Source organism: Eretmochelys imbricata, chromosome 6, assembly GCF_965152235.1.
Source record: "Eretmochelys imbricata isolate rEreImb1 chromosome 6, rEreImb1.hap1, whole genome shotgun sequence".
NCBI classification, from domain to species: domain Eukaryota; kingdom Metazoa; phylum Chordata; order Testudines; family Cheloniidae; genus Eretmochelys; species Eretmochelys imbricata.
The window spans coordinates 69,383,217-69,408,766 of record NC_135577.1 but is presented as its reverse complement, the minus strand read 5'-3'; the positions used below and the strand labels follow the sequence as shown (position 1 = coordinate 69,408,766).

The 25,550-nt window shown below is 40.5% G+C and overlaps 1 protein-coding gene across 5 annotated transcripts in view; it reads left to right on the top strand.

The window, feature by feature from the left end:
• The window catches only part of SNAP23 (synaptosome associated protein 23), a 39,333-nt gene extending 16,824 nt beyond the window's left edge, over positions 1-22,509 (top strand). For all 5 annotated transcript variants that reach the window (XM_077818821.1, XM_077818816.1, XM_077818818.1 and 2 more), the window contains 7 exons: positions 3,126-3,235; positions 4,352-4,393; positions 6,676-6,724; positions 7,295-7,412; positions 15,201-15,353; positions 15,990-16,134; positions 19,440-22,509. In XM_077818821.1, coding sequence (XP_077674947.1) covers positions 3,179-3,235; positions 4,352-4,393; positions 6,676-6,724; positions 7,295-7,412; positions 15,201-15,353; positions 15,990-16,134; positions 19,440-19,502 — 627 coding nt within the window. In that variant the 5' untranslated portion in view covers positions 3,126-3,178 and the 3' untranslated portion in view covers positions 19,503-22,509. The remainder of the gene's footprint in view (positions 1-3,125; positions 3,236-4,351; positions 4,394-6,675; positions 6,725-7,294; positions 7,413-15,200; positions 15,354-15,989; positions 16,135-19,439) is intronic.
• Positions 22,510-25,550: the final 3,041 nt, after the last annotated feature.

The following is a 25,550-nucleotide window of genomic DNA, read 5'->3' as shown; positions in this document are numbered from 1 at the left end:
CAATGTTCTTCTTGGCTTTTTCTGGTATTTATACATTATGACTATTTCACAATTTTATAAACTGAAACCAGTTTCTTAAGCATGATAAATAGAACAGTGGATGGAGAGGAATAACTTTCAGGTTACTAGTCTGACTAGAACCTTCAATGAAGTTGCCTGACTGGGGGTTGCCACATCTTTAAATCCATATAAGGGATTGCTTTTCAGTCTCCAAATGGTATTGTCATGTATCACATACTGCAACACCAACGCACAAAAGCATGAGGTTAGGATGATTTAGCAACCTCAACTCAAGCCTTTATTTATTTTTATGGATCCATGGAACAACTTTTAATTTACTCTTAACCTTTTATATAACGTGTGTCCTTAAAGAGCCATTTTATTTGATATATTGAAGTGCTAAGGTTATTGTGCCCACTCTTCCTTCCCTTCTCTCCTTTTCCTTAACCCATTGCTTTCTGATCTATCAATCATGTATAAAAGACCTCTCCTTAGGCTGGAGGTAGAAGTGCTTTAGTGGCAGTATGATCAAGTTCTTAAAAATGAAGTGCCTTGGATTTATCAAAAACACTAACTTTCTCCAGCTAGACAAACTTCATTGAGTCTAGATGCTGAGGGCTTTGTGGTGAGGGAGGTGGTACCAGACCCTTTTCATAAGCAAAGCTTTCCAAATGCTCAAGATCCTTCTTAGCATGAGGCAATTAATGTTCTTCATAAAGTAAATCTAATTCATGCAAACTGTAGAGAATATTGCTCATTGTAGTACATCTAGTTCACAAGCAGAAATCTTGGAAGTTATTCACAGTAATTAACGTTGGCCATTACCCAACAGCTGTGGTTCTCTAAAAGTGGTATGCATACCTCTGGGAGTATGCAAAGGTCTTCCAGGGGGTACATCAAATCATGTAGATATTTGCCTAATTTTACAACACACTACATAAAAAGCACTAGTGAAGTCTGTACAAACTAAAATTTCATACAGACAATGACTTGTTTATACTGCTCTATATACTATGCACTGAAATGTAAATACAATATTTATATTCCAATTGATTTATAATTATATGGCAAAAATGAGAAATATAAGCAATTTTTCAGTCCGTGTGCTGTGACACTTCTTTTTTTTTATGTCTGACTTTGTAAGTAAGTACTTTTTAAATGAGGTGAAATTTGGGGGTACATAAGACAAATCAGACTCCTGAAAGGGGTACAGTAGTCTGGAAAGGTTGAGAGCCACTGCCCTACAGTTACAGCAATCTGGACTATAAAGCTCTTGCTGTTACTCAATTAACATCAATGCTAGAGAGCAGGGGTGGGCAAACACTTTAGCCCAAGGGCTACATCTGGGTACTGAAATTGTATGGCAGGCCATGAATGCTCATAAAATTGGGGGTTGGGTTGCGTGAGGGGGTAAGAGCTCTGGCTGGGGGTGCGGGCTCTGTGGTGGGGCCAGAAATCAAGAGTTGAGTGTGTGGGAGGGGGGGTCCGGGCTGGGGCAGGGGGTTGGGTTCGGGGGGGTGAGAGCTCCAGCTGAGATTGTGGACTCTGGGGTGGGGATGAGGGTTTGGGGTATAGGAGGGTGCTCCAGTCTGGGACCAAAGGATTTGGAGGGAAGGAGGGGGGGGATAGGGGCTGGGCAGCAAGTTGTGGGGGGGGGGGTGTGCAGTCTCCAGGTGGTGCTTTCCTCAAGCAGCTCCCAGAAACAGTGGCATGCCCCGCCCCCCCGCCCCAGCTCCTATGTGGAGGCACAGTCAGGCAGCTCTGCATGATGCCCCATCCGCAGGCACCGCCCCTGCAACTGCCATTGGCCGTGGTTCCTGGCCAATGGGAGCTGCGGGGGCAGTGCTTGCGGACAGGGCAGCGTGCAGAGCTGTCTGGCTGTGCCTTAGCTTGGGAGCTGGAGGGAGGCATGCCGCTGCTTCTGGGAGCCATGCAAGCCCCCAACCCCAATCCCCAGCTGGAGCGGGGAGAGCCCCAGACCCTGCTCCCTGGCTGGAGCTTGAGGACCACATTAAAATATCTGAAGGGCCAGATGTGGCCCCTGAGCCATAGTTTGCCCATCCCTGCTATAGAGGCAGGATGAAAATGGAGTCAAATGGAACTAATATTAACTTGAAATACTTACAAAAGGACAGTCTTGTTGGACAAATAGCCTTTTCTTTTGACTAATCTCTTAAGAAGAAAAATATTCTGCAGCTTCTCTTCCATTTTTTTCTGCCATTACATAAGTTCAAATTGATCATCTTGAAAAGCAGTCCAAATTCAGAACCAGAACAGAGCTTTACTAAACTTTTGATGAAGAGATTGTTGAGAGAGCCAGTGTACAAAAGTATAAAATGCAGTGATTAAATGGTCAGCTCAGACCATTGCAAATTCAGCTACCAGAATGGTCATGCGAGTGGTGCAAATCTTAGATTAAAAGCCAATCTGGTGCTGTGCAGACAGCTGTCTCAAGAAAGCTTATACCGGGTTAGTTTCTAACACCTATTGTAATTGAAAGGAGTTGAGTTTTCAGTTGACTCCAGGAAATGCTATCTCAGAATAGAAACAGTGTATACTTGGATGCTGTGTATATAACTAAACATTATTTTCAAGTACATTACACACTTTATGCTGAAAAGTGATACCTGCAATTTGTACTTTCAGACTACTGGGCACAATGGTTAGCATTTTCCCTGACTCCAAAATCATCAGTCGGATTTCTGTTCTTGTTTGTGAGGTTTTTTTACTTTAAGACTTTCTGGTCTAGGAAGAACTCAGGAAATGACCAGTAGCTAGAATTTCCCATGAAATGTAAATATCCTTTCTAGGACAGGGATTTAACAATAGCAGAAAGAGAACCAACTTAAAATACTTTATTTACTGGCTAGTTCATGAGTTTTTTCACTCATACCTCAGTTTTGTAACACACAGGTGAATAGCTCTGTTAAATAACCCCAGTACTATACAAGCATTGTACTCTGCAGAAGGAAGTAGGCATGCTTTTATACTCTTTGAGCTCAGTTTGTTGCCTTCCAATCATCTTTTCAGTTGAAAAGTGTCATTTGTAGCAGTCTCTACAGACCAATGCAAACCATCTCCAGAACTTTTTATTATGGCTTAATGTTCTGTTTTGATTTTTACAGGAGACTAGACCTTACTTCCTTTTGATCAACTCCTTTTAAAGCAACATCTCATCATGACTGAACTGTCACCTGAAGAAATTCAATTGAGGGCCCACCAAGTCACTGATGAGGTAAACTTTTTTTCCAAGGCTCATTCAGGATCCTAATATATAGGTTATCCTAACACAGTGTAAACTTGTGGAGAATAGGAAGGTATGGGGAGCTGAGGAAGAAGATTGCAAGGGCAAAGTTGAACATCCCGAACTTCTGTATCTTCACTTGGCTTTCAACTTGTAGCTGCTGGGGCCAAGTTTGTTTTTGTTTTTGTTTTTTTAAATAGGAGCCTGAAATTTCACTCCTAAAGTGCCACTTGCCTGATTTTTTTTTTTTTTTTTTTTTTTTTTTTGAAAGTGCTGAGCACCTACAACTTCCATAGAGACCAATGAAATCTGTGGGGTGCTTACCCTCTTAAAATCAGGCAGGTGCTTAAACACACATTTTAGGATCCTGAAGTTAGGCTTGTATTTTTTGTGATCTTTGCCAAGCTATAGTAATTGTCCCTGAGATATCACAGAGCAGTTTTTCCTAGTGTCTGAGGAGCACTTGAAGTTTCAAGTTTATTTTGTTGACCTTAGTGTGTATGAATAATGGCTAATGGAGAAGATTCCTAGATCATTGTAGCTCTGATACATAAGTGTGGATAGTTGCTTATCCCTTATTTCCAGGATACTGAAACTTTGTGCACTAGGTATTTTATTATATTGAACGCTTAGTGTTTGAGAGTCTTATTCAGCGGTGGGCAAACTTTTTGGCCCGAGGGCCACATGTGGGTTGCAAAACAATATGGAGGGCCAGATAGGGAAGGCTGTGCCTCTGCAAACTGCCGGGACCCCTTGCCCCTAACCACCCACTGGGACTCCAACCCCCCCGTCCACCAGCTCCCAGGACCCCACCCCCTATCCAAACCCCCTTGTCTCCTGACCTCTGCGCCATCTGACCGCCCCCTGTCCCCTGACTGCCCCCGAGACCTCCTGCCCCCTTACCATGCCACTCAAAGCAGCAGGACAGGCTTGTTGGAGGTGGGCGGGTGCAAGCTGTGCTGCCCACATGGTGGCATAGCTGTGGGGGTGGGGGGACAGCGGGGGAGGGGCTGGGGGCTCAGGGGCCGGGCAGGACGGTTCTGCAGGCCATAGTTTGCCCACTTCTGGTCTTAGTGAAGCACATGTTGTTAAATCTTCTCTTTCTAGTCTTTGGAAAGCACAAGGAGGATTCTTGGCCTGGCTATTGAGGTAAGGGAGCGCTTGCTAAATCTTTGGAAATGCACCAACTTGGTGAAGCAGTGATGTCAAACAATCTCAGAATAAATTGACTATACTTTATCAAATGTACAAAGTAAACAAACTGGAAAAAAATAGAAATATTTTTCTCTGACCTTTCAGTTATAGTAATTTGTAACAAAAGTAATTGTAAAAGAAGTTCAGACAGTTTTTTTGATGCTGTCATAACTGGAAACACTAGAACTGTCTACTGGCAGAAGTTAAGGTGAAATAGCAGACAAGTGTACCTTGAGAGATGGAGGAGACTAGGGCTTTAAAAAATAACCCAGTTATAGGGATACAGAATATGGAGACAAATTATTGGTTATCTAAAGAGAAACTCTTCCTCTTCTGAGAGCCACAGTTGTGTAGACAGCTTTCCAGGTTGCAGCTGAATCTCCTGCACTTCCATGTTGTCTGACAGGTCAGAAATAGTTGGTGTCTTGTGACCAGTGTTAAAAGGTAAAGTAACTATTGAGATACAAGACCATATAGAAGCAACACAGAGTGGAACTGGATAACGTTTCACAGTCTAATATCTGGCAATCCATAGTAATTTCCATCTGAAGCCACAAGGAAACTGAACATCAGTTCCCAAAGTTGAAACTTGTATCCAGCCATGACTGCTTGGTAACCAGGAGCCAACCACACTACCTGAAGAGTAGGGGGGCGGGTGTGAGATGTATATCTTTTTCTTTGTTTCCATTCCCAAAGGGAAGGTCTGAGCTGCCTTGGGACTTCTCATCCTCATTGACTGCTGTCAGTGAGCCAGGAGTTAGATGGGGACTGGCATTACCAGCAAACCGAGAGGCGTCCTTGGCAAAGGCTGTCACGGGAGGCATCTCGTGTGCATTCTTTTTGGATTCATAGTAAAATTTCTTTCTCTTCTGAGAAATATGCCAAGACTTACTAACACTGAAGACTTGAGCTTTTACTGGCTCTTAGAGTTAAGGACAGCTGAAGATTGCAAAGATGCATCCTCAAAATGAAGGTTTGATTGAGGGTATGCTTGACTGCCTTGTGCTGTGGCACATGCTATTTTAGGAACTGTGAAAGATCCTGGCACTAATGGGGTATCACATCAGCTAATTCTAATTTAACAAAGCTCTTCAATACTGGAATCTGTGGTAGTGACATACTTAATTCTGGTTTCTTCAGTACTTGAGAAATTGCAAGTGCCTTTAAACTCCCCACACTTTAAAGGATCCTTAGAGAAAATCTGCATTGGACCAGAAAGTTTTGCCTTTGTAGGCTCAATAGTCTGACTCAGGGGTCTCTCTAGTGATGTGGCCTCAGTGCCCATTTGAAAACTTGAGCACTTCGGCCCTGACTAAGCTTTGGGATTGATTTCCCCAGTGCCAGAGCTGCTGTTGACTTTGACTGGCCTAAAATTGAACGTAGGCTACTTTGTTACTTCAAAGGACAAGTGGCTGATCTGGTGTAGGGTCCAAAGACTGGGCTCATAAGGCTTCCTCCAGGAGGAAGTCCTACCACTTTCGCTGCCTACTCCAGCCATCCTATGTGAAGGTCTTATCTACTGGGCAGTGACGTAGGTGGTGAGGTTGGGAATTGATTTCTCATTGATTTGTCCATGCCAAGTTTGATCCGTTTGAATATCTGAGTACAGCAAATCACTTGAAATACCTTTCCCTGTTTAGATAAAAGGGATTTCTACCTACCTTTAATTGCTTCTGCACTGAGACTAAGCAAAATTGTCAGTCCAAAAAAGACTCTCAGAACACTGTACATTTCTAAAAAGGATATTAATAGAAGTGCCATTTCAACCAGAACTGCAGTATTGTCACTATGTAGTCACTTTTTTTTACACTATCCTATCATGTGATACTAAGGGCTGGTCTGCACTACCACTTAAGTTGATGTAACTTTCATTGCTCAGGGGTGTGAAAACGACACCCCCTGGGTGATGTAAGTTACATCGACTTAGCGCCAGCGTGGACACCGTTTTTATGTGAGTCGGAGACGCTCTCCCGCCAACATCGCTTCCGCCTCTCAGGGAGGTGGAGTAATTATGCTGATGGGAGAGCGCTCTCCCATCGACATAGCGCGTCTTCACCAGACGCACTACAATGCAGTAGTGTAGACTTGCCCTTAGTGGTGGTCTGCATGGCAAGCTTCCATTATTCCAATATTGTAGTTCAGGGCAGGTGTTGCCCTAGTTAGCACTAGGGCCTTTGACTGTGTGCTGGTATACTGAAAGCAGTGTTATTTCTGCAAACCTCCTTTTCTCTTTACAGTCCCAGGATGCAGGAATCAAGACTATCACCAGGCTGGATGAACAAGGAGGTGAATTCTACCTGTGTGCAAAGCAGAGTTGTGAATATTAAGTCTTAATGGTCTGCAGTAATATCTGTGCTTATGTTTGGTGTCCTAATTTATCAGTCTTTGGCCTCAGTAACTCATTTTGGTATAGAAATGAGGTTACTTCACTCGTCAGATGTTCCTATGTTTGTGCAATTACAGTATTTAAGGTTTAGGTCTGGTTCATGTCACCAGAGTTTGCAAGCTGTGCAATTAACTGTGCTATTGAACCTCCCGTCCCATCCCCCTGACAAAATAATGTTTCTTTACTTTAAAAGCAGCTAATAACATCTAAAACATCCAGACAACATCACTATTACACTGGCGGTGGGGGGGGGAGCTTTTAATTTAGGATTGCTGGAAACGTATAATCAAAAATTCTATTGCCGCATATGCCACTGTTTGCTTTTGCTACAAAAAGTCCCTTTAGGGGACGAGTGGCTTGAATATACAGATCTAATTTGTAGCTTAGATGTTAAAACATTTTGGATAAAAGCTTCCCCTCTAAGGTCTAATCTCTCAAACTTTTGTATGTTTTGTAACTACTTTTTTTAGAACAACTAAGCCGGATAGAAGAAGGCATGGACCAAATAAACAAGGACATGAGAGAAGCTGAAAAGACCTTGACAGAGCTCAACAAGTGTTGTGGCCTCTGTGTCTGTCCTTGCAACAGGTCAGTTAACAAATCCAGACCCAGGTCTGAATTTCTGGGATCGCACAAAAAGAGTACCCCATTGGGGAACATTCAGAGATGAAATAACTAAAGAAAATCTTTCTACTTGCTGTTGGAGTAAAAACTACACTGATAATAGTCAACTTTCCCTAAGTGCTTTTTAGGGAAATTGATAACTGCAGCTTGCTGAGGAGTATACCATTAGATAGGGATTAGTAGCTAAAATACACCCACAGTAACCGCCTTTTAGATTTGTAAATAATGGGATCCCAATCTACCTGAAGCTTATATGCAGTAAAGCAATATTAGTGTTTAAAAATAACTTCAGTTTTCAACTTTTTCTTCTCCCTCTTTGTAATAAAGATCCATTGGAATTTGAAATCTTCTTCCCAAATGTATTTCTCTGTTGCTGGGACACTGGATTATTAAGACTGGTAATATGTGCTGGGCTACTCTGTTTTTCTTGGCATGGGGTGAGAGGAAGGTGAACATATTATGGCATTTATTTTTGCAGAGGACAAATAAGATCTAGCATTGAGTAGACTTTACAGATGAGTATATGTGGGGGTCAGAGTGGGGGGGGGGGGGGGAAAGGAAAATGAGAATAGGCCTTGGTCTTACCAGCTTTAAAAATCTCACATTACTTATTACGTTCTCTATTTTTATTTTTTTATTTTGCAAGCTTTTGTCATAGTGCCTTAATTGTAATCAGTGTCATCACTGGCCTCTCAGAAAATGTCAGTTAAAAGGGTTTTAGATCGTGCTGGATGGCATTTCTGGTATAGTTTCAAACATTTGTAGCAAAAGCAAATAGAGCAGAGAGGGATGTCTTGTACTCTCTCTAGGCAGTTTTACCATTGAGCTACCACTAGTTGTTATCTCTAAGCTGCTCTAAAGTATTAAATGAATTTGTGGGAATCTTACAAAAAAATGGCTAAACGGGCCCCCCTTCCCCCCACCCCCCTTAGGATGCTAGGGGAAAAAAAGGGGACTCTTCGTATGTATACTTGCCAAAGTGAGTTGTTTGCAAATTTTTATTGTGGGTCCTATCAGTGGGCCAAAAGGAGAGCCTAGATCTCTTCAATGCTTGAAGTGGAAGCAAGGTAGTGAAACCGTACATTCAAGTCCTTTATATGAGGGTCTCATTCAGAACAACATAATGCTATGTGATCATCCTAAATTAAAATGAGCATGAGGTTTTCAGGACTAAAAGTTCAGACTTCTCTTTCAACAGTTTGACAAGTAAATAGCTCGGATCTGGCCTGTAGCTCAACACAAAGTTGTTGTACCAATGTGCAGTTTCATTCTTCTTAACGTAACTTGCATCCTGTCAGTATCTCCGATTATAATCATGTCCAGGTTTCTGAATTTGTCACATTGGCCACTTCCAGTAAGTGATTCATCTTGGGCAAAAAACCTGATATCTCGTGCCATTGAATCTGAGCAGATCATCTATCAAGACCACTCTGTATTTGTGTTGGAGTTTGTGGCACTTCCAAGTATGTTAATTCCGGCAGGTGACTTTCACGGTGAGGTGCCTTGTGAAGTTTGGAGTGTGCTGAGGTATATTAGGGAAGCAGTGATGAGGTCAAGAGCAGGAAACTGTACTGAGTGGATCTGAGAAATGCTGACGGTCCTCTCACCCCAATGTCCCACTTATGAGTGGTGTCTTAAATAAATGTTCAGCATTAGGATAGCCAGTCTTCCACACACAGGCTGAATTTAAACACCAGAGTGCCCACAACTAAATGTTTTAGTCTTTTTTCTTCCCCTACTTCATTCAGATTATTTAAAGCTACTTTGTTTTGAAAGCAAAGGACTTCAGCTGAAAAAAACTGTCACTAACCACTTGCTTGCATGTTTGATGGTTTTTACTGTTCTTTTTTCCATTCTCTCCTAACATACCCACCTTCCACTTACTTAATAAAAATGAAGACTAAACACTAGAAGCTGGATTCAATTAACTGGTGAAAGCGGACTTTAGGACAAGGTCAATCTTGTGACACAGCCTGTACTGTTAACCATCTGTCTAAGGTGATGTTCTAAATGGGTACGTGTTTGCATGGGCATGCTGTTTGCATGCAAGACATGTTGTGACTGTCTGTGGTTTTGTGGTGTTCCAGTGTAACATTCATGTTTATAGAGAGCACTTTATAGAATGGATTAGGCATGGGAAGCCTAGTAACTCTACAGCCGCCCCTCAAGGGGCTGGATCAAATACCAGGGCTGTACCAGTTGATCTTCAGGATCTTAAACATATTGGCTTCCTTTTCAGGAAGGTGTCAAACTTCCCCCAGTTAGACACACATGGAGTAATAGTTTGGAAAATTACTTTAAACATAGCAACATGGCAGTCATGTTTGTATTTCAGTGAGTCACTCAAACTTGTAGAAATAAAAAGCTGATCTTTCTCATTGTCCAGCACCATAAAACTCCGCCTGGGGTGTAAAAGTGAAGTTGCATGTTCAGACTTGTGCATCATTCTGTATGGCAAATTCTACTTTTACTTACAACTGTGCCACCCCGTTGAAGAATTGCAATCTCTATTAATCCTGCACAAACCAAAATAGAATCAGCTTGCTCTCCCATAATTGTGTTGCTTTGGTTCTAACAAGTAAAAAGTAGTAGAAATGAATTTTTCTTAATAAAGCAAGTTCCTTTGGGTGAATAAACAAAAGGGATCCGATCTGATCTGACCAAGCTCCATACCAGAAATGTGACTGAATGCATCAGTTTACACTGATATTTGTAGAGCTCTGCTGAGGGTGGTATTACATGGACTCTGATGAAAGACTAAGGCATTCTTCTAAGCTAGAGTTGTCTGCCCTTTTCCTCATTCCCAGTAAACAAATGTGAAGTTGCCTGAATTTTGGCAGCTAAAACTTGGGCAGAGATTCTAATGAGAGCATCAGTTTTCATTTGATACTATTATCATTTTTTCTTCTCAGGACATTTTTTTTATATCACAAACTTTTTGAATAGGTGCTGCAAAATTTTAAACTTTAACTTAATGTTCTTGAAAGGTGCCACGCTGACAGAAGTCCTATAGTTACAGCATAGGTACAGTGCTAGTGAAAGCTTCCCCATACTGCCCTGCAAATGTTTTGGCCCAATGAAGAAATAGAAGGAAGAGGGTAGTTCAGGCTTAATGGCCAGTTTAATCCTTGGTCTCACTTGTGAGACTACCAACAAACAAACTTAGTTTGTATGGGGTGGTTACAAAACCTTTTCTCTGAAATTTTACACGGGTGTAATTTTTAAAAATTTTTAATAATCTCTCTAACTTGGCTATAGAACTACTTGCCTTTTTAACTCATATTTCATAGCTCCTTGCCACTGCTGCTATAAGATACTTGATTATAATAGGGCTTTTGCCATATCAGGCCATCTTTGCTTTTTTTTGGATCATGCACTAAAATCATAATGGTAAGTATGACTTAAGTTATCCTGTGTTTAACACCTGAATCTATTGCTGGAAAACTACCCTTGAAGAATTCAGGAGCGATGGCATCAGGAAATCATCCCTTGGATACATTTGAAATGCTAGTCTAAGTGCATAAATGTTTCCCAAGGTTGCTTCAACCTCAAGGTACCTCTTGCTCATCCCCTGTTGAGGATTGTGTCCAAATCAAAATAATTATGCTTCTCTGTTCATCTGTAGTCTTGTATTTAAGATGTTGCAGAAAATGACCAAAAAAAAAAAAAAAAACCCACAGATTTTAATTTAGTGTCTTAAGGCCTGGTCTAAATACAGCTTTTGTACCAGCATAACCCTTTTGGTTAGGGGATAACTTTTCCTCTCTAAATATTTATAGTGGTACAGCTTCTACTGTGAATGAAGTTATATTGCTACAAAGGTGCTTTACACTGGTATAACTTATTTCCATATTAAAAGGAGAATATACTATACTGATATAACTGTGTCCACATTAGGATAGTTGTAGCATTTTGTACTGCTTTAACTATACCAGTATAAAGTATAGCTCTTGAATTGACAGAGAGAGCAGTGCACTGTGGTAGGTATCCCACTGTGCAACTGGCCACAGGGTGCTTTGGGAAGGGTTTGCAATGCCTTGTGGGGCAGGTACAGTGTCACATAATGCAGGTTTCTCAATCCCATCGTTCCATGGTCACCCTACTAGATTGCCAGCTGCTTTTCAACTGAAGTGCATAGGGAGGGAAGTGGGGTGTACACACGGCAATGCCACTGGGAGAAAGTTTGGGGGGGGGCCAGTGTGTATGTGAGAGTGTGTGTGTGTTTGTGGGAGAGTTGAGTGTCAGCATGCGGTCTCAAAGTTCAGACAGCCACCAGAAGCAACCAGTCCTGAGGCAGGGAGTGGGGGGAAACTCCCACCTGCCCCTCTATCTCTCTCTCTCTCACGCGCACACACACCCTACCTACACCTCTGCCTGCCTCTATGTTCATAGTGTGGGAGAGAGCAGCATTCCACATTAATGATTTGCTTTTTGTTGCGGGAGCTGAGTGGTATCCTTAGCTGTCAGATCTTCATGGAGCTTTAACAAGGGAGGAGCACATGCTTGTGTAGCAGGAATGCAGGGGAGCCAGTTCAAAACAGTGAGCAGAAAGGTCCTGGCAGGCATTTATTTTGTTGCCAAAAGTGGCATTGCAGTGTGTACACCTCCACTGTTTCGCTGCCAAAAGCTGCCTTTGGGTGACAAAACTCTGCAGTATAGCCAAGGCCTTAATGACTTTGCAGCACAACTGCTATTGAAAGTCACTGGTGTTTTTACTTTCAGTAGGACTTCTACTCAAGAAGAGGAGGATATGCCCATGATGCAATTGTGGGGGGGGGGGAAAGAGACAATAGCAGATAATGTGGAAATGGTGGAAATGCTAAAATGCCTTTCTTGTTTTAACCAAAAAGGTTAGTAGCGATCAGATGTTTAATATAGTGAATGCCAATGAAAATTAGATAGGATCTGAGACTAAAATAGGGAAAGAACAAATTTTAAAATTAATTAGACAAGTTAGATGTCTTCAAATTGGCAAGGCCTGATGAAATACATCCTAGAATACTCAAGGAGCTGACTGAAGAGATATGAGTCATTAGCAATGACTTCAAAAACTCATGGAAGACAGCAGAGATTCCAGAGGGCAAAGAGTGCCAATCTATAAAAAGGGGAATAAGGACAGGGAATTATAGACCAGTCAGCCTCAGTACCCAGAAAGATAAGGGAACAAATAAGCAAAAAGTATGCAAACACCTAAAAGATAAGGTGATAAGTAATAGTCAACATAGCTTTGTTTAGAACAAATCATGACAAACCAACCTAATAGCTTTCTTTATCAGGGTAGCAAGCTTCCTGGATGGGGGGAAGCAGTAAACATGTTATATCTTGACTTAAGTAAGGCCTTTGATACTGTCCTGCATGGCCACCTTGTAAACAAACTAAACAAATATAGCCTAGCTGGAGCTATTATAAGGTGGGTGCAGAACTGGTTGGAAAACCATTCCCAGAGTAGTTATCAGTCATTCTCGAGCATTTGTTGCAGTGCTCATCCATCCTGACAGCTGAGAAGTTTTTCCTAATGTCCAACCTAAACCTCCCTTGCTGCAATTTAAGCCCATTGCATTTTCAATGGGGTCCTGCAGGCAGGGATCAGTCCTGGGTCTGATTCTGTTCAATATCTTCATAAATGATTTAGATAATGGCATAAAGAGTACACTTAAAAGTTTTTAGATGATGCCAAGATGGGAGGGGTTGCAAGTGCTTTGCAGGATAGGATTAAAATTCAAAATGATCTGGACAAACTGGAGAAATGGCCTGAAGTAAAAAGAATGAAATTCAATAAGGACAAAAGCAGAGTACTTCAGTTGGGAAGGAACAAACAAAGTTGTACGCATACAAAATGGAAAATAACTGCTTAGGAAGGACAACTGTAGAAAAAGATCTGGATGTTATAGTGGATCACAAACTAAATAGTGAGGTGAAGAAACAGATTGACAGAGCCAGACGAATACCCAGAAGTTACCTACTACAGGACAGGCCCAACAAAGATAATAACAGAACTGCCACTAGCCATCTCCTTCAGTCCCCAACTAAAACCTCTCCAACACATCATCAAGGATCTACAACCTATCCTGAAGGACAACCCATCACTCCCACAGATCTTGGGAGACAGGCCAGTCCTTGCTTACAGACAGCCCCCCAACCTGAAGCAAATACTCACCAGCAACCACACACCACACAACAGAACCACTAACCCAGGAACCTATCCTTGCAACAAAGCCTGTCAACTGCGCCCACATATCTATTCAGGGAACACCATCATAGGGCCTAATCACATCAGCCACACTATCAGAGGCTCGTTCACCTGCACATCTACCAATGTGATATGTGCCAGCAATGCCCCTCTGCCATGTACATTGGCCAAACTGGACAGTCTCTACGTAAAAGAATAAATGGACACAAATCAGATGTCAGGAATTATAACTTTCAAAAACCAGTCGGAGAACACTCCAATCTCTCTGGTCACTCGATTACAGACCTAAAAGTGGCAATTCTTCAACAAAAAAAACTTCAAAAACAGACTCCAACGAGAGACTGCTGAATTGGAATTAATTTGCAAACTGGATACAATTAACTTAGGCTTGAATAAAGACTGAGAGTGTATGGGTCATTACACAAAGTAAAAGTATTTCCCCATGTTTATTCCTCCCCGCGCTGTTCCTCAGACATTCTTGTCAACTGCTGGAAATGGCCCACCTTGATTATCACTACAAAAGGTCTGCCCCTCCCCGCCCCCCGGCTCTCTTGCTGGTAATAGCTCACCTTACCTGATCACTCTCATTACAGTGTGTATGGTAACACCCATTGTTTCATGTTCTCTGTGTATATAAATCTCCCCACTGTATTTTCCACTGAATGCATCGGATGAAGTGAGCTGTAGCTCATGAAAGCTTATGCTCAAATAAATGTGTTAGTCTCTAAGGTGCCACAAGTCCTCCTTTTCTTTTTGCAGATACAGACTAACACGGCTGCTACTCTGAAAATTAAACAGGAGTCAACAATGTGATACTGTTGCAAAAATAAACCTGAACATCATTCTGAGATATATTAGCAGGAGCATTGCAAGCCAGACACGAGAAGTAATTCTTCCATGCTGATAAGACCTCAGTCTGGAGTATTGTGTCCAGTTCTAGGCACCACATTTCAGTAAAGATGTGGACAAATTGGAGAGCGTCCAAAGAGCAGAAACAAAAATGGTCTAGAAAATATGTTCTGTGAGGAAAGTCTGAAAAACTGGGTTTGTTTCTTCTGAAGAAAACTGAGGGGGGGACATAAGTCTTCAAGTACATAAAAGGTTATTACATGGAGGAGGGTGAAAAATTGTTCTCCTTAACCTCTGATGACAAGTCAAGCAGCAATGGGCTTAAATTGCAGCAAGGGAGGTTTAGGTTGGACCTTAGGAAAAACTTCTCAGCTGTTGGGATAGATGAGCACTGCAACAAATTGCCTAGGGAGGTTGTGGAATCTCAATCACTGGAGATGAATTGGAGGTTTTTAAGAAGAAGTTAGACACACACCTGTCAGGAATGGTCTAGTTATTCCTTAGACCTGCCTTGAGTCCTGGAGACTGGACTAGATGTCCTATTAAGATCCCTTCCAGTCCTATACTTCTATGAAATCACTTGGGTGCCTTTGAAAATCCCACCCTGAAAGAAATAATTCTCTCCTTCCCTTGCCACCTGGGGAAAAAAAATCTGGTGTCCTCTCTTCCCTCTGTTGATCTAGCATATATTTGGGTTTATCTCTTTTTGGTAGAACAAAGAACTTTGAGTCTGGTAAGTCATACAAGTCAACCTGGGGTGATGGTGTGGAGAACTCAACAGCCCATGTTGTATCCAGCCAGCCAGGACGTGTAACAAATAATCAGCCACAGACCACTGGAGGAGCAAGTGGGGGATATATTACACGGTACGTTTGTCTATCTTCCCCCCCAAACATGTATGCCATTAGATACCTTTTAAGTCAGTTTCTTCCTCCCAGAATGCATTCAACTAGAGTGGCTGTACATTAAATCCTTACTGTCAATTGGGAAGGAAGCCCTTTGGTGAATTGCTTTCACTTGGGGATTTATAGCTGCAGTTTCACTGCTCCTAGCATGCTGTGGTGGGAATAATTACTATACTTAATTAGCCCCTGGATGCATATGAGCTTGGTGCTCCAATTATTGTGGTGAATGTTGCATTTGGATTTGCTCTGTCACATAATGAAAGGGCACCTGACACAGAATTTGAATCCCTCTCTAATACAGTAGAGCATAATCTGCCAATGGCTCTTTGTTTTGAATTTTGAGGCCATTTTAACGAAACTGCTTTGTCCAATTTCTTTCAGCAAAATTAATTTAAGGAGAAATAGTAGCAGGCTGCATGCTTGAATAGATGGTATTAAAGTGAAGCAGCCCCCCTTCTCTGGCTTAATAGCCCCTGCTCTGAAAATGTGGATTGTGATGAGAAATGTTTTAGTGGGAGTTTATTGAACAACATTTTGGCAGTGGGGAAGCCACTTTCTGGTTCCTGAACACAGGGGTCTCCTGATATTTTTCAATAGGATAACAAACGATGCCAGAGAGGAGGAGATGGATGAAAATCTCACTCAGGTGGGAAATATCCTGGGGAACTTGAAAAACCTGGCCTTGGATATGGGCAATGAGATTGATTCACAAAACAAGCAAATAGACCGGATAAATGAGAAGGTAAGAACCAAATAATCCTGTTCTTGCCATCTCCATCTTGGATATAGTGACACAAGAGAAGAATTATGGAATACTCTTAAATTAATGGCAGGTTTCAGAGTAGCAGCCGTTTAAATTTAAATTAATGGGTTCACTACGCTGCCTTTATGAACATTTGCAGTGATCAAGTGCATCAGGCGTATGCAATCATACCATACTAAACTTTTACTACCAGTTCCTGAACATATTCAGTATCTTACATGTTCAAATCATTGCATGTCCTTGGTATTCTCTGTCTACACAATTCAGAAGTACAGGACCTGGAATGCTTATGGATTAGTGTTGTAACTGACAAATCACAAGATTGGGTACTGATGGGAGTCTGTTATAGACCACTAAATCAGACTGCAGGATGGCTCTTTCAACCTCTATCTACAATGTGTGTGTATGGGGGGGAAGGGTAACTGTTACGTAGGGGAGTTCTATCTGGGGGATGTATGAAGGAGGTCTTTATGTTGGTACTTTATGACTAGAAAAACTTCTTTGAGTTGCTAAAACTTATCTATAGATCTCTAACAAAGTATTACACCCTACTAACAGTACTTTTATATTAGACCTCATTCTGACAGATAAAGATTAATTGATCACCTAATTAAAAATTAGTGGTTGCCTACTAGAAGTGGTGATGATCTAATTACATTTATTTGCCAACTGAATATAGTCCTGACCAGTAATATCTATATTTGGTGTTTGTGTTTTTTTGTTTGTTTTTTTTTAAAAGGGCCAATTTCCCAAAGCTGAAACCACTTCACAGGCTTTTACAACTCCCTTACGCTTACTCACAGGATACCATCTCATTTTCATTTAACAATCATTAAAGCATTAGAATCGTTTCAGATTCCACCTCACTGCTGATGATATCCTTTATAATAAAAGCCCTATGCTCTGCTATTGACAACCTGCACAATTCTGCGTAGAAGTGATGAAGCATATTGCGTCCTGAACATGCACCTCTTCCCTGTCCTCACACATGAGGGTACAAAACATAGATCTCTTGGCAGAGCTGTGACTGACACGTACCTCAGAGTATTCCACAGATCTTGCAAACACATCTCTATGAAGCAGAGCTAACTACTGCCTCCACAATTCAGTACAGCTATGCCTGACACTGACCACACTCATTTTACCTAGAGTGCATGTAGATAGTAAATACTTACACTGCTTTCATGTCCAGACTCACTGCTAACACACTTTGTAATAAAACTCCTGTACCCTGCTAATTATAATGTAAACTATTCCGCATTGAAATGATGCATGCTGGATCCTGAAGGTATACATGCAGCTCTTCCCTTTACTCACACATGTCAGAGGGTGCAAAACAGATCTCCTCTTATCATCAAGGCTCTGCTACACACCTCAAAGTAAACCTCGTATCACAAACACACTTCTACCAAGCAGGCCCAACTATTGCCTCCGCCATTTAGAGTAGGTACATCTGACACGCTGACTGCATTTGGAGAGTATGCAAATAATTCCCATTGGCTATTGCTAGCTTGATGGAAACAGAGGGAAGGTGACGTGGATAACTGTTTTCCTTTTGTCCTTTTAATAGTGCTAGATGGGATCTTCTGGGTGAGAGTGAATGGGTTGTAAAAGGAGGTGAAGAGCTTCTACATTTCAGCAGCTGTGGGGTTGGTAGAGTAAAGATGTGTGATAACAGGACATATTGGAGCATTGCTGAAAGAGAACAGAGAAAAGGTTGCATGGCAATCTTGACTGTGTATTTCCTGGTTTTCAGACGTTTGAGTTTCGCTCAACTCAGTGGTATGTTATCCTGTTCCAGAACACCAAGCAACCTTACCTATGCATTAATACAGGGTTTTTGCTATTGAATATACAGAAGAATGGTGGTGTTGCCAATGTATATGGCTTTATTTAGACTGTCCAATTCTTATACCCACACTTTAAAAAGATTGTAGACAAATTGGAAAATGTGCAGAAACAAACTACAAGAATGATTCGAGGCCTGCCTTACCAGCCTAAAGAAACTCAACCTATTATTAGTTGAGCAGAGAGGAGGTTAACAGGTGACTTGACCAGTCTGTAAGTATCTACAGGAGGGCAACATTCTGACAGTAAAATACTTTTTTAATCTAGCGGACAAAGACATAAGGTTAAATGGCTGGAAACTCAGCCTAGATAAAATCAGACTAGAAATAAAGTACACATTTTTAATAGTGAGGGAAATTAACCATTGGAATTACTTATCTAAGGATGTAGTGCAGTCTCCAGAGTTTGATGGGTTTTTTTTTTTAAACCAAGATTGGATGTCTGTCTAAAAGATGCTTTGGCTCAACCAGACACTATGGGCTTAATGCTGAAATGACTGGGTCAGGTTCTGTGGCCTGTGTTATGATCATCTAGTCTGACATGCATAATGGTCCATTCTTGTCTCAAAATCTATGGAGCTTGGATCTTTTCTTGAGATGTAAGAACACTGCCAATTGTCTAATGGAATTGGCTGATTCTTGGATGCTTTAGTTTAATTATAGGTGTTTGTGATCTTACCATAAATTTTTTGCCAAGGACATAGTGTTATGACAACAGTACATTCAAAAGACTCATGGGAGTCTGTTTTACACAAAATACCTTACCAATTGTCTTTCCTTAGTGTTTTAGATTAATCATTTTCAGTTGGCAGTGCATCCTTTTGGTCATTTTGCATAAATGGGGAATGGCTTAATTTCTCCTATATTCTAAGGGCTGAGTACTGTGGTATATTTTTTTAATGTTGAGAAGTTGTGCCACAGGAGCTCTGAGGATTACTATTTTCTATGGAAGACATTAAGTATTAGGGAGGAAAAATCCTATTTTTGTTTTGGTGGTGGATTCTGCTCCACACCCTCAACTCTCTTCCCTTAATTCCTCCAATTCACTGAAGCCAGTCGTTTTATTTATTGAGTTGCCTTGAGGGGCTTGCTAGAGAGATTGGATTTCTTCCCTCTGATCATTCTGCCTTTGCAAAACTACCAGCCCCTGCTGAGCCAATCGGTAAGAGCTCTTGTCTTCCTCCTACCTATCCGAATGGGAGCATCTTGCACTTCTGTGGTCAAGCCCATAAAGAAATTTTGACTTAGTTTTTGACCTTTTTTAACCCAACCTTTGTACTTTTGGACAATTTAAGCATTATACCCAGATGTATAAAAACTCTTTCCTTAAGCTATGTATTAAATCAATTTTAACATTAGACTAAAAATGTTTAAGACTTTCTTAGTATCTACTCTTCAGTTACCTGCAATTCTTACACATGCTTTTCCTTTTTTCAGGCGGATACCAACAAAGATCGTATTGAGCAAGCCAATGCCAGAGCCAAGAAACTCATCAATTAATGAGCTTTCTGCCGTTGTCCAGTGTCTATCTCCAGTTGCAAGACACCATTTTCATATCTGTGAAATTTTCTGTATTTCAGAACAACAGGGGTAGTGGAGTCAGGAAGCGAGTGAAGCAGGTTGCTTTTTATAGTACTTTCTTTTCTTATCCTTGTGTGCAGATTTTGCTTTGACTCCATCAGAGCAGCAACATAGCTCCTAATCATCTGCCCTACCTTTCTTAAACCTGCTTATGGCTTAGAACATTCTCAAAGCTGTAAAACTTTCTCTTTTCCTCCCTCACAACACAAAGTATTCTATTAAAATGGAATAAAGAGGGTGGTATAATTTTGGATTCATAGTTGTGGAAAGGTTGGAGAAGAGACTTTACAAGTTTGGGTTTTTTTTAATTACTTAGAGTTGTGCATTCTCACTCAAATAGAAACTTCGTCATGCTTATTACGTGTATTTCTTAGTTTAGTAGGATAACCATAGTTTTACGGACACTTAGTTTAATTTCCAATCCATATATAAACTACCAAATTTAAGGCATTCTGGCCCTCTGGCTACTTGTGGGTTGAGGGCTTTAAAACACACACACTGTAATTTGAAGGAAATGGGAGGGGAACACATGCATTTTCATTCTTTGAATGCAAAGTGATGATGTAGAGACCATGGTTAAAAATTATGCTGCATTTTCTGGTAATACTTGTATTGTGTATATTATTGGTTTTAAACACCATGCACCTATTTTACTGTTGAACAGAAAAAAAAATAACTCTGTTTACATATTTATGCAATGGAAAAGATTTTGTATCGAGCTTCTAAATATTTCCTTTAAAAGTAGGCTCAACAAAGCTTTAGATCAAAATTTAAGATTAATTGAAAACTTAAGTCTCCAGGAAAACATCAGACAAACTCTGAATCTGACCTCCTATAGTAAGCATGCAAATTTCCCATCTGGATTCCATATCAAATTTACCTCTATCAGTTCTCCCTGGAATTTGGGTTGTACCTTTCTCCACTGCAGTACCACAAATCTCACCAAGTTCTGTTCTCCCACAGTGTGTTAGGGGTAGCTTTTTAAACCTCTGAATGTACATTAAATAACGAATGAGGGAATTTCTTCACACATTTAAGTACAGTTTTTCTTAGTCTTTTAGTTTTTAACCCATGTATACATAATTCACCCTCTATTCTGCATGATAGTTCTGAACTATGCATGTGCTACTTTCCCACCTAATCTTAATTTAAATTAAGTTATGTAATTGATAGCTGCTGTCCACTTATTCAAAAAGTTATGTTTCATGAAGTTAAATTTTTGCTTGGCAACATGTCGCAATAAGCAGAACATTTAAAATACTACCTTGCTATAATGAATGCTTCCTATGAAGGAACTACTTCTGTTCCTCCTTTCTTACCCTGTTCTAGGAATAAGATGCTTGCTCTATCTTTACTATAATAAATCAGTTTATGGATTGGACTTCAGAATCTGTAATGTAAAATATTCCAAATCCAAGTTGTCTGTGGTGGTAATTGAGGTTCCTTCTAATAATGGAGAATACCTCAATCGGCTAGAGTCAAAAAACAAAATTGTTCACAGGGAAATTAGATGTGGATTCATGTTTTGTCTTCCAATAAACCTAGACAATCTTATTCTCAAGATTCTAATGGTTCCGATTTGAGAGGTGGAGTGAAGTAGTTATGAGTCTTGTGTAGGCTGAAAGGGAAATTGATAATTTCAAATAATGTAAGCTGTGATATTTGAATGTTTGTTGGGAATTTTTTTCCCCCTCTACTGATTTAGTTAAGGAATGACCAAATTAATCACATTCAAGCTTATTTATTCTTTGCAGAGTAGTTGTCCAACATTTTTTTTTTTTTTTTTTGTAGAAAATCCCAGGGCAGAGAGATGGGACTTTAACCTGCAAAGATTTAGTTGAGTAATTTGGTAACCCCTTAAATGATGGGAGTGCAACACAACTATGCATCCCAGCTATCAGTTTACTGCAGGGGCTACTATAAAAGAATTCTGACTATGACAAAGAAAAGGGAGGACTGCTATATACAATAAGCAGAAAGCCAGGTCAAATTTTATGGAAAATCTAGTCTGAATAAGGCTTAAGAGACACAACCTTTTGTGGGTGATGGAAATTTCTCTGGGGTTGCATGTTGTCCTCTGTGGCTTCCAAAACAGCTGGAAGGAAAATGGATTTTTAATAAAATTAACTGTACATTAATCCTAGAAGTAGCTAAGGATATATACACAAAACATGAGTAGCAAAGAGGCATTTGTGGTGCCATTACCTACTGGTACAATAAAACCCCCAGCATGTGAAAGCTTAAGGGATTCCAGTACCCAATAACACTGCCATATACCAACTTAAGAGGCTTACTTGAAAGAACCTTTGTACAGAGCATGCCTTTTGCTTCTTTTTTTAACTTAAAAGTAGCAATATACTGCTGGGAATGGAAGACTTAAACTGTTGTTCCACGTATAACATTGCAGAACTCCTCTGCTGTAATTCCTTGGAACACTTTTTTCCCCTTCCCTTTCATTATTACAACATCTTACCTCATGTCTCATTTCCCCAAGCTATTACAACAGATACTAGGTACATTGGCTAAGAGGATGTTGTGTCGGGTACATGGAAGATTAATATCCCAGCTTAAAATTGTGCCTTGCATGATACTATTCATGTTTATGTAGCTTATCTGGGATTCACCTACAACTCTTGTGTGCCCATGTGATGTAGCACTGGGATATAGCTTGGTTTTTAGCTGAATATTAACATTTGTTTTGTAACGGACACAGATCTGGGTCCTTGAGGGAGTCAGTGCCTTAATGTTCCAGAGCAAACTGCACAGCAATACTGTCTTTTGGCGTTGCCTGTTAGAAGCATTTATCTTATTACACATCATACTTCCTTGTTCATCATACTTGCTGGACAGAATAAACAATTTATATGCATCATTTTTCTCACAGCATATCTGATTCTTAATGGCATTAAAAATGATTATTTCAGTTGCTAATTGTTAAACTGTTGTGTATTGTGTATGGAAAAAATATAGAACTCAGTTAGTTTGTTTACTATTAAGTACTTGCCATTAATTTAATATTGTTTTAACCTATAAACAGCCCAATCTACTGCCTTTGGACAATTTGAGAGAACGAAGTAGTTACCACTAAGTTTTCACTTCCTGCAATTTTAACCTTTCATCTTTACTTGGATGTCCTGGTACTGAAAAGTGGAGAACCCAAGCGGTGGGAGCAGGTTCAGAAATTGTTCCTTTTTAAAATAATTCTCCATTCATACCCTGGCATATGCCTTACCTAAAGTGTTGTATAAAGTTGTAATTACTAGCAAGCAGTTGCTCATGGGAAGTGTCTCCATCTTTCTTTCCATCGTCTCAAAGCTGATTTTGAAAGATCTGGCTTTCCCTGTCCTAGGATGCCAAAGCGGAAGGAGCACTGAATGGTGTGGTGGTTTTTTTTTTTTTTTTTTGGAAAATTTTGCCAAATGAAAGTTCTGGTGATGAAAAATGTCCACCAACTCCTCCTCAATCCAGTCTAAATGAACTCTAGGGATTTCCCCTTTTTCCTATACTACATCACCTTTAAACACCATTATATTCTACAAAGCCTGACCTGTGAGCTGTCTGCATAGCCTGACTTGTAGTGCTATCAGAAGTACTCCAGTTTTTGTTCCTGACCTGCCACGACAAAATTCTAGTTTGTGAAGTGCCTTTTTTTGTAAATCGTATCCTAAAATACTATGCAAATACAGCTGGGGTGAGAAATTAAAAGGCTAGATAAAGGAGACAAAAGGTGGTGGATAATTGTAGATAAGATTGCAACAGCATTGAGATGGGAGGAAGACAGCAAAGGTAGATAAAAATTATTTTTGAAGTGTGTACATTACTCCTCTAGAAGAGTAATACGCTATACTAATGTAGTCTCCCTACTTGTCCATAAAATGACTGCAGTTGTTTCATCATTCCATCTTTTGTCTTCTGACACTACCAGTAAATGCCAATTGTGGCTTGTGCTGTGGACAGGCGGCCAGTAGGTACTATACTTTGAAGCTGCCAGCCTCATTTTACGTATACAATTAGTTACAGTCAATACTAATTTAGGCTGAATTTGAAGAAGCAGTCTGGTGGTTAAATGTTGCATATGTGGGTACAGCTGAGGGGGAAACAGGTGCAAAAGAATTGGAAGGGACTGTGAGGCATCATACAGACAGGAATACAGAGAAAAGGACAAATGAACTGTGGCTGAAAGGGGTGAGTGGGAGGAGCGTATAAGGAAAATATAAGGTGACTTCTGAGGCATAAACAGATTACATTTGACTACACTAAAATGTAATCTATTGTGTACAGAAATACATAAGACATCTTACGTTAGTAGAAGCAATGTACATTAATACAAGGATATACATTATAGAACAATGCTAGATTTATGTAGCTATTGTTTGAAAAGTTGCCTATCCATCCAAAAGGCTAGAGCTGCTGACCAGTTCTAAGTGACAGAGGTGAAATAGCTCCTCTCTGACTTATATGCCTTTCCCCCCTGTTTTGCCTTTGGTCTGACAAGTGGTTGGTTGTCCTGTAGGAGGTAAAAGAAGGCTGTATCAGTGTCATCTAAAGGAGCTACTCCCCTCTTGATCAGAATTAATGGTGACCCTGAGGATGTGGGATCTGTTCAAAGACCTTTTCACTGTTTTATTTGCCTGATAATCCCTTGCATGCTATTTTCCTTTAATCTGCTTTATAAAGCTGTCGTCATTCTGTCTAGCTGGTATGTGACAGTGACTCACTGCAAAGGGAAAGTTACACCAGAAGTGCTAATACAGGCTGGAAGGCAAGAGTCAAATTGTCCGCTGCAAAGGCTGAGGTTTTTCTAATTTCTGAAAGATTCCCCAAAAACACTTTCTGGCTATCAGCTGCCATTCATCTATTGAAGATCACACTTTCTACGAGAGATAGCAGGCAGTGTTCCGGTTTAAGAGCAACAAAACACTTTCCTGCCATGTATGCCAGAGAAAAGCACTATTCAGGAAAGAAAAGGAGTACTTGTGGCACCTTAGAGACTAACCAATTTATCTGAGCATAAGCTTTCGAAAGCTTATGCTCAAATAAATTGGTTAGTCTGTAAGGTGCCATAAGTACTCCCTTTCTTTTTGCGAATACAGACTAACACAGCTGTTACTCTGAAACCTATTCAGGAAAGAATGTCACAAAACCAATAGAAGTGGGAGTAGCCTGTGGACTTTGCTATTGCTGAGGGAAAAGGAAGGAAGGAACCTACCCCCTTTTTCCACTGCTCATCTAGTAGGGCCACCCACAACTTAGAGTACCAAATAAGTACACCACCAAGAATGTAAGAAGCTTGCCTGTGTGCAAGCCATCAACAAGCAAGGAATGTTACTGCTTTAATATGGACTACTTGTATAGGAGAAAGTGGAAGATTGTGTGTCTGTTCAGTACATCAGTAGCTAGTGAACAGCTTCATAGGAGTGGTGGTCTGCACTGCCTGAAGTATAAGGTAGCATAGACCATTCATTGGTGCTTCTGCTGTTTCTCAGCTGTTACTTAAACAACCTATCAATTTTTTTCAAGTTAGAGAGGGCAAGAGCATGTTTTGTTCCTCCAAGCCAGGTTTTAAAAGGTAGTACTTAGTTCACTGGCCACATTACATGGTCTAGCTTCTGGCTGCCAGAATCTGAAATATTCTTGCAGGTACTGTGTTGCCTTCAAGGCTCTTGTTGGAAAGAGGGTGCTGCCCCTAGACAAGCTTCAGTCTAGTAGTACATACAGAAGACTCAAACAACATGCACATTTAAACTACCTACTCTTTCAAGTGCTGAACTCCTGTACTAACCTACTTTCCACATGGGAGAATTTATGTTTGTTCTACTCCTGTTAAGCAGCATGATGAAGGTGAACTCTTTTTTTAAAGATACAAGACAGTGCAGTAGTTTAGAACTAGATAAATTACCAGTGGAAGGCACAGTCACTTGTGTATATAATATTTATCTACTTGTGCTTTACAGAAAGTCAGTGTTA